At 43.6% G+C, this 12,663-nt stretch overlaps 1 protein-coding gene across 9 annotated transcripts in view; it reads right to left on the bottom strand.

Annotated features, from left to right (window-relative positions):
* The window catches only part of CYLD (CYLD lysine 63 deubiquitinase), a 1,796,774-nt gene that overhangs the window by 11,874 nt on the left and 1,772,237 nt on the right, over positions 1-12,663 (bottom strand). For all 9 annotated transcript variants that reach the window (XM_069639469.1, XM_069639490.1, XM_069639472.1 and 6 more), the window contains one exon: positions 8,564-8,780. In XM_069639469.1, the coding sequence (XP_069495570.1) occupies positions 8,564-8,780 (217 nt within the window). The remainder of the gene's footprint in view (positions 1-8,563; positions 8,781-12,663) is intronic.

Here is a 12,663-nt window from a genome sequence, read left to right as displayed (position 1 = left end):
CAAATTCCTTGAAGCTAATAACCTTCTTGGCAGTCTGGCTTCCGTCCAGGCCATGGGACCGTAAGCGCACTATTAGACCTCAAAAATAAAATGATGATTTCAGAGATGCAGGCAAATCAGCCCTACATCGGCTCCTCGACTTATCCGCAATTTTTGACTTGGCGAACCATAACACCCTCTTCCACCACCTCTCCTCCACTGCCAATTTTTCAACTAAGGCTACAGCTTGGATCACATCCTTTCTCCACGAAAGCGTTATGAAAGTCTTCTCTGACCAAGCTTGCGCCAGCCCCACTCTGATCAAATGCGGAGTCCCACAAGGATCCTGCATCTCATGCACCCTCTACAACTTGTTCATGAGGCCATTATTCAACTTCCTGGACCTGCTAGGCATCACATATACGGATTATGCTGATGGTACGCAGGTCCTCCTATGTAGCCGACAGGGAAACTCTAAACTCCATTTACTCCACGATTCTAACTTGGATGGCAGAGAATTGGTTGTGCCTTAACGGTGGAAAAAACAAACTTCTACTTATTGGATCACCTGGAACCCTAAAGAAACTCGATGGAAAAATACAGATCTTTCATAATCGACAACACTCTAGTCCCTGTCTCCCAGGCGGTCAAAACCCTGGGTGTCTACCTAGACTGCTACCTATCAATGGTCAGACAGGTTAACGTCATAGCGTCTGCTGCAGCATACCACTCTAAATTGCTCACCGCAGCCAGACCTTTTTTGTCTGAGCAGAACTGCCTCACCTAGCTAGAGCAATAATCGGGTCTCGGCTTGATTATTGCAATGCCCTCCTAGCAGGCATCTCAGCAAAAAACATCAGAAAAAAACAGACTATTCAAAACAATGCACTTGGGGCCGCCACCGGCATATCCAAAAAGGACCACATCTCTGCAACCAGGAAATTAGTCCACTGGCTCCCCATCAAGGAACACATCATTTTCAAAACTCTCACCCTCACACACAAATTTCTGCCCCCCTTTACCCATCACAGAGAATAGCCAAACCGACTACAGACAGACCCACATACAGAAACCGAATCACCATTCATAAGACTCTGAGGACTTGCACGGGAGGATCTAGCTTCCCTGTCATTGCCGCGACCCACTGGAATGCCCTTCCACCACACCTGATAAACATTGACTCGCACACAGCCTTCCGGAAAGCCATAAAAATTCTGTTTGTATAACTGGGCCCGATTGGCCTTGGTGCCTTCTAGGGTTGTATGCAACCTCTAACCATGCTTTGAAACCCCATCAACTAAGGTATGATATGTATGTAAGATATATGCAACAGCACAACCACCCATGTACTTGCCTCACTTCATTATGTTAGGCTTTCGCTCCATGTAACCCTGAGCAAGGCCCTCTTACCTGTAACTAAGACACTTTCTTGCAACAGCGCCTCGATGCCCCTGGGCTGTAGTGCGCTTTACAAATGCAAACATTTAAAAAAAATGCAGAAAGTGCCGACTTCAGCTCGCCCTTAAAGGCTAGATCCAGCAGATCCTGCAGCTTGAATCTCCAAAGGGGCCTTCAGGTTAACATAGCTTCAAATGCCACCAGCAAACCGGGGAGTGGTCCGGCATAGTTCTGTGTAACATAGTACATGACAAAGTTCTCGGTCATGTACTATGGCCGGGCTTGCCAATATTAGGTCGATACGCAAGTACATGTCATTTATCGAGGAGTACAACGAAAAGTCAGACTTGCCCCTATTGAGTGTGCGCCAAACATCATGAATATTACAAAATGACATAGCCTCCCGCATCTCACATGCTGAAGACGTCGGTGATCTAGGGTTGGTGCTTAACCTGTCCTTATTGACATCAAGTATAGCGTTAAAGTCTCCCGCCTACACCAGTTATGTATCTAGATACTTTCGAGATTTGTCGACCAAGGACAAGAAAAACTGGGGATGGTCGATATTAGGGGCATAGACATTAACCAATGTAACACAAGCTACAAACAGGGCACCACTTAAGACATATCGTTCTGGGTCTGCTTCAAAGGATTCCAGAATAAAAGAGAGGGTTTTGTGGACTAGTGTCAGTACCCACCAAGAGTTAGAGGAGTATGACGTATAATATTGTGAGGGTCCACGGAATTAACAAATGATATAGGCCCAGACCCAGCAAAGTGTGATTCTTGGATAAAAATTATTTTAGCCTACTGTCCTTCACAGTAGGCCAGACATTTCATAGCCTTTATGACCTTATTGAGACCCCAAACATTCCAGCTCAGAATTGTACATTTATTTCTTACCTATACTTTGAATTTACCACATATGTACCCAAAAGCGATGCCGAGGCCGCTGCACACCCAGCCTCCCAATTCAAAACTATCTCAGTAGTGTGTGCTATTACCATTTTACAAAGAAACCCAAAACAACTGCATCCTAGTCACAGTCTCTGAGACCCCGTACCTGCTGACACACCCTCACTGGCCTCCTCGACTAGCCGTGTAACCCCAAATACACAATGTAACAGCGCCTATCGCCTAGGGGTACTAAGAGAGCCGAACCCACCGTCTCTGGCTAGAGGCGCCCACAGCAGCTCAATCACTTAAACCAAAATATGGGCTTATACGTTACATTCTTTGAAAGGGAAAATAAATCTTTCACACACACTGGTGGCAGATAGTAAACGGGTCGATACAATGATCTGGCAGCGAGTGTGTACAGCATCTAACTCAACATTAGGGTCTCATGGGGGTGCCCCCAAAGCAGAGACTAGCGATTCCAAAAATTTGTGCAAAAAATTAGTTTTGTTCTTCCATACTACTCTGGAGTCGTACAGGGAAAAGCATAGCATACGTGACACATCCGTCTCTGAGTCTCTTCTTGGCTCAAAAAAATGTCTGGTGAGCTTTTTGGGCGGCCATGCTTAAATCAGGGTAGGAGATTCAAGCTTCATGATATCGAAGATACCCCAGCTCTCGCGCCTCGCCTCAATAATTAAGCAGGCATACTATTAAGGATCTGGGGTGTTGGCCTGGCTTCGGGGCTGGTTCCAGGGATCTGGCGGCTCTCTCCACCAGGAACTGGGGAGACCGTATAGGTGCCTGCAGAACCTCTCTGATAAAGGTATCCATGAAGTGGAAGATGGTATTGACTCCGGGAGACCTACCACTCGCACGTTATTCCTAAGGGACCTTGCTTCCAAGTCTTTGCTCCTGGCCTGTACCTTCTTCATTTCCAATTGCAGCCTATGAATGTTGCGCTGCATTTGCTCGTCACCATCTTCAAGGTGGCTTATCCTAGACAAGGCTTCTGTTATACAGCCACTTGCTTTGTCGATCCTGTGCTGCATTTGGATCCACCTTGCACACCAGGCTGTCAAGTTTGGAGTTCAATGAGTCGAGACCCAACTTCATTTGTGCCAGAATCAAGCCAGAAACAAGCCCATTTCGGTTGGGCTAGTCTTCGGAGGACCTGGACGAGCCTCAATCACCACTGGTTGCGCCCCCACTGGGTTGTTGTTCCTATTTCTAGATTTCCTAGTAAAGGTCTGTTGACCCTGATGTGTAGGGCCTTTCGCCATGGGCTTGAACGCACCTCAGCCATGCAGGCCTGTCCTCGCAGACTCTCCAGAACAAGAAGGCTAGGCAGTTATTCTGGAGCGTAAGGTCACCTTCTTCATCTACAGTAGAGGTGACAGCACCCCTAAAGCCTGTCAACATCGTGACAGAGGCGACGCTGCTCAGCAACAAGTAGGATCAGGAGGAGGCAGGCAAATGGAGGCAGGGGCCTATATGTCTGATTAGCAATCCTCTGTGCTGCAGTGGTATTTCCTGCACAGTTCCAGGGGACCAGGCGTATCAAGCTCACTGACACAAGAGGACAGCGCAGCTCGAGGGTTCCCCTCCTCACTCACAGATGTCCACAACACCAACCAGGGCTGCCACCAAGCTCTCTACCACCCCTCCCCAGCAGCACTACGGCCATAGGTGACAGGGGAGGGCAGTCTCTTCTCCCGACAGGGAGAAACACAGGAGGGGGGTGGGACCTATGGCTCCAGCACAGCCGTTGATACCAGCAGATCTCCCTGGCGTTCTAGGCCCCCTCACCGCGCCAGCCAAGATGGATGTCTTCCGTGGCGCTCCAGGCCCCAAGTGGGCTCAGAGGTCTTTTTCCCAGATAAATTGCTTTCTCAAAGACCTGCATCATTTTGATACAAAACTCTTCCCACTTTTCCGCCGAAGCGAATTTGGAGGGAAAGCGTACCTGCCTATCTGGTGACGAGTCTGTGGACAAGTGCCTCCTTATTCTCCTCTTCTTCTTGGATGAGGAAGACGACGATTGACGGGAGTTGCTCCTCAAATGGGTCCTTTTACTGTGCTTTTTCAAACGTTTCTTCTCCCTCCCCAGCGATTTCTCGACCGCAGAGCTTTTGCCATCATCAGGTTTTCGTTCGGATGGCATCAAACTAGGTGGCTTGGATGTCGAATGAACCAGGGTCAAATTAGAGGCTCTCTCCTTTAGGGCTTTTGGCATGATGTTTTGACATGAGCCACAATCTGCCACTACATGGTCGGCACTGAGGCACCACAGACAAAATCTAAGTGGATTGTTCAACAACATTTTAGTGCTACAATCACAGCATTCATTCAAACCCGAATGTTTTGGAGTCAACAAGGTCGAATAAAGGAAGAAATTCGAAGGAATTTGAAACAAATATGAAAATGCGTCAGAATTTATCTGAGGCAATCAATGTATTTGCTGGGCATGTGGAAAAAGGGAACAAAGGTCACAGAGCAATGTCCGTCAGTTTACATTGGCATTAATTCCTTGACACCTTTGCCACAGGGTAGATACATTTAATCATATCTGTGAAGAAGTGCCACCTGTGTAGGTGTTAAGACCAAGCCTTTTTGATTTCTGCTGTGTAAAACAATGCCGTTTTCTCTCTCGGAACGTGATGTGTGCTAACCAGGCTTAACTTTCTAAATGCTCCATGCTAAAAATGTATAGTACACATGACTCAGTCTACTGACATCCCAGCAACTGCCATGTACTTGGCAGCATAGCAGCCACAGAGTAACATGTATTGTTATTTCATTATTATTAGGTTATTTATTGAGTGCGGACCTTGCTTTGGAAAGCAAGTACACGGTCAGGGAAGCAGATCGCAAAGGATCAATACAAGGGAGCGTCGCCATGGGTGAGGGAGGAGGGTAGGCAATTAGGCTGCAGGGAATCTGCAAGCAACGAAGAGAGGAAATATGGGGGAGTAGGCCACCCAGTCTCAGGTTAGGTAGGGAGTGGGGTGGGAGGGTACATTCATGACAATCAATCTAATTTATTCTAACATTCTTGGGCTGCCTTTAACAGCAGGCACCCATGATGGGCATTATATACAACTGTGTATCCCCAAGGCCCTGTGGTAATTTGGCTAAATATAAATGTAAAGGTATAATTGGTTTGATGTAGTGGCCTATTGTAAGTACAGCCATACCTTGCCATAACCATTGGATGTCATTTAACTTTCAACTGGTTCCCAGTGTGAGTAATCATAGGGTATCATCACTTCTTTCCCCTATATATCCTCCCACCACGTGGCCAGGCAAAGACCATCGCTTTTGGATCCTGACCCTGGAGGTGGATATGCGAGGGAGGATCACCTGCGAGAAGGAGACTTGGGGAGTGGAGGTGAGGCACTCTTGGATGGGACACGGTATTACGCATTTCTCTTTCATCAGGAATCATGTTGTGAAAACATTGAGAGACCTGGAAGCTTGGGAAAGGTAACCCCATGTTGATTGACATTGAACTATTTGGAATTCTGGGGAAGGGAGAGTCCCTTTATGACAGAGTTGGAAGAAGCTTTGAACTTCTGTTTGAACACTTATTCATCTGAAGCCGATATCCCTACACAGTTTGAACAAACAGATGTGAGGGCAAGTACAGGTTTTAGACAGAGACGGATATTTTCTTTGGACTTCCTGACTTCCTGCACAGACTATCCTTGATTTTATTTAGGTTGGGAAATCCCCCCTTAGCAATGGGCAGGGTAGGCCTTATCCCCACCTCATTTTGATTTTAATAAAGGTTTATAGCCCAAACTTTATTCTGTTGTCTGTGAAACTTTCTGATGCCTTCACACTATCTTGCCCATGTTTAAATGTATTCAAACCAACAGAACATGCTAATGCTGTCTTTGGCACTTCTTCAAACTCTTCAGACCGTCGTTGCTGTATCCTTGAACCAGATCGCCTCCGCACTGTGCCAGCTGAGTGTGTCGCTGCCTTGGCTCGAACCAGAATCTCATTGCTATGACTTCAAATTGTTGCATGCTTCACTTTGAACCCAACGCCTGCTCCTCGTTTGGATCTTCAGGACTCGCTGCATCGGAACTCGATTTTAATCACTTGCACAGGACCAAGAAGCCTGGTTCAAATCTGTTAAACCGCCAAGAACAGTGAGAAAGCATTGACTGCTAACTTCCTCCTAGGTCCATCTTTGGGCCCTACGGAGTGTTAGGTAATTCTTAATCCATTTTGTCGCACAAGAACATATCGTTTTACAAACACTGTGGTTATTGATTGCTTTTCACCCATGTTCCATTACTCAGAGTGCTGCATCATTCTATTTTTGCATAGTCTCTTTTCTTCCCACAGGGGTGGGTTTTCTGTAGTATTTTTCCTTCGAGTTATTATTGCATATGCTGTATTTAATTAAAGTATGTATATTTTCATTGAACCCTGATTGGACATTTCTTTATTTTGGACTGTTGTACTTCGTTGTTTGGGTTGCTAATATTTGACCTTTACACCCCTCTTAAGTGTATAGCCTGACCTCGGCCCACGTTACTACAAAATGCGAAGAAGGTATATCTCTGGACTGTTCCTGTTTCACCTTTATGATTGGGATCACACTCGTTTTGTACAAGTGGCGGGCTGAGTAAGCATTTGAGCCACTACTCATCCTTGAACTGCTCCGGGGAGTAGTCATTTTGGAACACTAACATAGGTTTTTTAACAGCGTAGAAATATATAATTTAAAAAGCAGGTTCACTTCACTACAAGCCGGGGAATGTTGAGAGCACACCCCTGCATCCCGACATAGGAAGCCCAACACTAGAATGGTTACCACAACGGCAGGGACATTCCAAATTTGCAAATCACAAGTGAGGAAGAGGAAGGAAATCCATGATGATAGCCGGTGGCTACCAAATACTAAACCTATGATGACCCTGGAAGTGGCTATGGACGCATTAGAAAACCCCCCACTATTCAGTATTCGTGACTATGGCAGAGGCTGAAGATTTACTGGAAACCACCCACTTAGTGACATGTAATTTCATGTCTAACCATGCTTAAAGTGGCATATCTGAGCCATGGAGCCAAGCCTCGATGCATATGCAGATTCATATTTAGTAAACGACCTTTGAGTAAACCACCTTTGAGACAGTGATCAGGCTGGTAGCCCCCAAAAAAACATGACAGCATGAAGCATTGAACTTCACGATGTAGGATCCATTCGGTAGTAGTACAGCTTTTCTACTAAAAGTTTCCATTCAAATTGCACTCAACATACATTGGGTGATGTTCTAATTCTGCTCTGACCTTACCAATGTCCTGGCATCGTGTATGAAGTGTTCCTACACAACCTTTCAAGGAATATAGTTGTATTGTAGAGTCTGCATGTTTCACACAGGCACAGGAATAGTGTACTTCATGGATAGTTTGCATCCATTGATTTTCTACTTGGTTTCTGGTGCCAAAGGACTGCAATTCTTCACACAACAGAGGTATATCTACTGGCCCGAGAATGTTCGGGATCCCATGCAGTGTCCAGGACATAATGTATTTGTTCCATGCCAATATCCCGTAGAATGTCTTCTTGAGAACACTCCGAAGAGTGTATGTGGATTTAGAAATGGCCCGTTTCGGAGCCTGTCTACACTCTGCTGACTATCAATAGAAAATAATGTGACATTAGTAAACCTCTCCTGGGCAGATGAAAGATTTGCTGCCTACTGCAGGGGTTGTTGGCTTCTCTCTTTGCTGTTGCAGTGAAGATATATGCTTTTCCCTATCTCTATTCCTACCACAACCCCTGCTGGCAGGGGGGGTGAGGGGGCGGAGGGGTCTTGGACACTCCAATCGGGGTGGCAGAGCGGCTCTGGAAAAAGGGGTATTAAGAATAACGTCATTAGTACCATAACACAAATATACCAACACCCACTTTGTAGTTGGTATATTTGTTCAAAAATTGACACGTTTCTATCAGGTTTATTTCCAGCACTTTTCTTGAACATTAAGTTAGTCAGCACATGCAGAGTTAGTGAATTTATTTGCAAGGCAGAAAACAAAGAACCTAAGATTGTGTGCAAAAATATGAAGGGTTGATGACATTGAGGTGGGGAGAACGATATACAGACACGTTTATTTTTAAGGAATCAACTAAAATCATGTTTTGTGAAAAGAGCATACAAACATAGTAATTTATTGAAATCTCAATTGGACCAGGTATTATGATTTTATAATTACACATCTTAAGACATTTGATATAGTAAACAATTTAACAGAAGTAGAAAACAAATACCATCTCGATCTGCCATGCTGTCAAAGAATAACCAGGCACCATCTTCTCTCCCATATTTAACAAAAGCTACGTAGTGGCTTGTTTCTATGCAAAGCACAGCAAATAAATCCATCCTCTGGAAAGGTATGGAGCCGCGTCTCCAATCACGTTCAGGAAGGTCTTTTGGAAGCGACACTGGGTTGTACTTGTGGCTCTGCCTTTTAGGATGGAGGTGGACCTGTGAATATAAAAGGACTCAGTTACAATACAAGTAATCATTTCCATCTTCTATGCTCAATTGCTTATTCATTAACTTTGCAATGTCTACCATGCCATACTTCAAGTAGCAATTGCAGCTGCAAAACTTTGGGTGTGCCTCCTGATGACCAGAGCCACAATGCAAAATGGTGTTTCAAAATGCACTGCAGATAGAATACACATACAGAACCATTTTAACAGAGACACGTGAACTAAATTGTGAGTCTAAATAACATCCACAAATGAATCGTTTATGAAATTGCAGCAAAACAAAATGCATGCGCTGCTTAAACAAATCATATTTATAAGTATGCTTGGTCTAAAGCATTCACGTGAAACAGCAGCTTTGTATTATACATATTTCCCTGGTCTATTCATCCCAGACACTGAGTTTAAGGATGACACATTCTCCAATGTTTACTTTTCCACTGTTAATACACAATTGGTAAGATTTCAGAGGCTTGGCATCTAATAGACATTGACAAAGTCAACATGTGGGGCTTTTGTACAGATACTGTAATAGAAATAGTTAGGCATTAGCAGTATATGGACAGATATTCAATTTTACAGCTATTGCAATCATATGATCAAGGAACACCCTCACTTTCCATGGTGTGCTCTGGTACTCACATGATAAGGCACATATTTGTAGTCTATACCAGGAACTGCTATTGAATGGCTATACACTCATCCCATTGCCATCCAACCGCAAGGTATTCACCTGTGTCATCTACTGCCCAGGTACTGACATCATTGCCTTGGAAGTGTCCAGCTAGCATAGTAGTCCCAGGTTCCATAATGCCCATTTATCATATCAAGGCATTATGCCCATTCCGCACAGTAAGGTCGATTCCATTAGCACAGGTAGCAAACAAGACCAGAAATCATGATTCAGTAATCACGTTAATGCCAAATTCCAGGATGCTCAGTTAGTACATGAGGTCAGATGTCATGGGCTCAGTTAGCATAGTAAGGCCAAGTTCCTTCATTTTCAGTTAGCATAAGATCAGCTTCAAGAGGCCATGTAAACACATTAACGAAAGATTCCAGACTGGTAAAGTAGCTCATTATGGCAATGATGCAGGCTGAAGGGACACACTAAGTATTCCAATGCTTGCTCCCCCCACAAAGCTTTCTGGCCTCTCTGCCGTTGACAGCAGGTGGAGTGCAGCAGCCGGATCTTGTTTGCTAACTTTTAAAGTGAAACCAGGGAAGTGGGTAGTATTGGGGAAGCCTTGCTGAGGCAAAAAAGGGGGAGTCAAAAGCGCCACACCAATCTGCTGCTGCTTTCAGTGGGAGAATGGCATGGCATATCAGCTCTCCCCGTGGCTTTGCTCAGTTTGCCTGCCGACCTCCCCAGATTCGCTGCCTTTGACACATGAATATGGGGAAGACAGCAGAGATGAAAGCACACTAGGGAGAAAGAAGGAGGAGTAACAAGAGACACTGAGCTCCTCTAAGGCTGCTATCAGCAGGAGAGACATAGTATCCCTGGATGATACACTTTGTGTAACAGTTTAAATATGTGCATTTTTAGTGGGGTCCAGGGAATTCACAGACATATCCGCTATTGAATTTGCCAAGGATACATATCGATATTAACATACAAGGCTGTAAACTATTTTTATAATAATTTTTAATAAATATTCTAGATTAAAAGTACATCCCATACAACTAACAAATCCAATAAGTGAGCCCTAGCATCCATCATAGGGATTTGAAATTCAGTTCAACAATAGAGAGGGGAAAAAATCATTATGTTTAAGTAAACGGATGTGATGAATGAAATACAGTATGACCAGCAATGAAATAGCTGAGCATATCATCAATTACAGTGTATCCGTTAATCATCACATCAAGATGGAAATACCTTGGTTTGTGATACTGTATTAGTAGAAAATGGTACGTGGTAAGTAGGGGTAACATTCACAGCAATGCAATGAATTTGTCCCAAAGCATAAAATAACCGGTATCGCATCACAATTCACTAGACAATAATGATTGCTTTTCATTTTATAAATCATGTCACCTTAACTGTGATGTAATTTCAGAGAAGATGAGCATGTTTATTATTCTTTGCACCAAGCTTCAGGACAGTATAGGACCTATATAAAGGAAAGCAGAGATCCAGGCTACAGGCTGACCCCAATGTTTACTTTTAATTAGCAATTTGGATGATTGAAACTGCAGATAAGTGCGGCTATGTGGGAGCTTGTCTGCCTTCCACTGTAAATATTGGGAGGGACTCTGGATGGTACTAAATGAGTTAGCCGTTCTCTCTGATCTGTCCTTTCTCCCAATTCTGTTTCCCAGAGTTTTTCTATTTCATTATTTCTTTGCTCACTTCTGCACCCTTTATTGATGGTATACCCCTTTTTTGTTCACTTTTCTCACGTGTATCCATCAGGCCCTATAACTTTCTCTCTTGCCCATTCCCCTCCCTCATCTTTACTGAGAGGCTCTTATTTTATGTATTTTTTTCTCACCCATCTTGTTTCCTAAATCAATAGTCTTCTAAGTCTCCTCTCCTCGCTGCCCACCTTCGCTGAACTCTATATTCCACTCAGACTGCAACAGCCTTAAATACGATAGGCTTTCATGTGCGCATGCAAAAAGCTATTGTGTGCATGCATGTGAAAGGCTGAGTGTGCACATGCACATATTTGCTGTGTATGCATGTGAAAAGCTATAGTTTGAGTGCCTGAAAAGCTATGCTGCATAAGAAAGGTTAGGTGTGCACATGTGAAAGTATACATTGCTCATGCAAAGCTGCAGTGCCATCATACGTGTTGCTGTGGGTATTGTGCATGTTACCATTTGGACATCATGTTAATTCAATGACTGCAGCAAAAGTTAAGATTGTGGTTAACCCATCAATTACCAGGCTCTGTAGTCCGGAAAAAGCATGCGAAGCGTAGCCTATTCTAGTCTTTTTTAATTAATGCACATGCCATGTGATGGGAACTTGATGTGCATGGTGACATTCAACTTCCAATACAAACGTGAACTTTGCTTTCTACTGAAAGTTGCCAGGTTTATAATTTACGTGGCTGTGAGAAAAAATACATGAAGACACCACTAATTTGCATATGTATTGACATTGCTGGAAGTGATACCACAGACAATTAGCTCTAATGTAGCCTTAGATACTCAACGTGATGGTAAGTTACATTACAAAACATTTTTTACGTAAGCCAAGAGACAAATAACTTTGATGTGCAGATTAACAAGTGGCATTATCATTATTATATATGACGCAGCAAGTACCTTGAGTACGCTTTTTTGTGTAGCATACACATGTCAACTAAATGGCTTGTGGGCACTTCTAATTTTGGCAGATAACAAAAAGTGAGATAAAATGATTGGCAAAGGATCACACACTTTAGTTAAATGTGAAGCCGGGATTTGAGGCCCTTAACCAAATATCTTCCTAGCTTTAGTTGACAGAAATAGTTCTTTAGTTTTAAAGAATACTCTATTTTGTAGAGATGTGTTGAAACTTACAACAAAAATATCATGTTTAGAACAAATAATATGGTTGTAGCTTTTTTATCTATTCTTGAATGGAAAACTACAAGAACGTAAAGTAATGTGAAGCAAAGAACATCCTATGGGCTTGGGAAATGTACGTTTAAGACTTAGACACACATTAAAAAGTATTGTATGATAAAGGCACCTTCTTGTAGTCATTGGTTGACAGACTCATGCTTGCTACTGCATATCATGTGAAGAGAAAGTGAACACTTATCAGAAACAATGGTTATCAATGAACAATGGTTATCAATGAACCACCACTAATAAGGAGCGTGCCATTTAAATGCTCTGCCGATTGATAAGTTTGTGGTAACTATTTGCGAGGGACT

Source organism: Ambystoma mexicanum, chromosome 1q (genome assembly GCF_040938575.1).
Source record: "Ambystoma mexicanum isolate Mex_15411 chromosome 1q, UKY_AmexF1_1, whole genome shotgun sequence".
Classification (NCBI taxonomy): domain Eukaryota; kingdom Metazoa; phylum Chordata; class Amphibia; order Caudata; family Ambystomatidae; genus Ambystoma; species Ambystoma mexicanum.
Note: the sequence above shows the minus strand (reverse complement) of the source record. Positions and strands in the feature narration are given on the sequence as shown.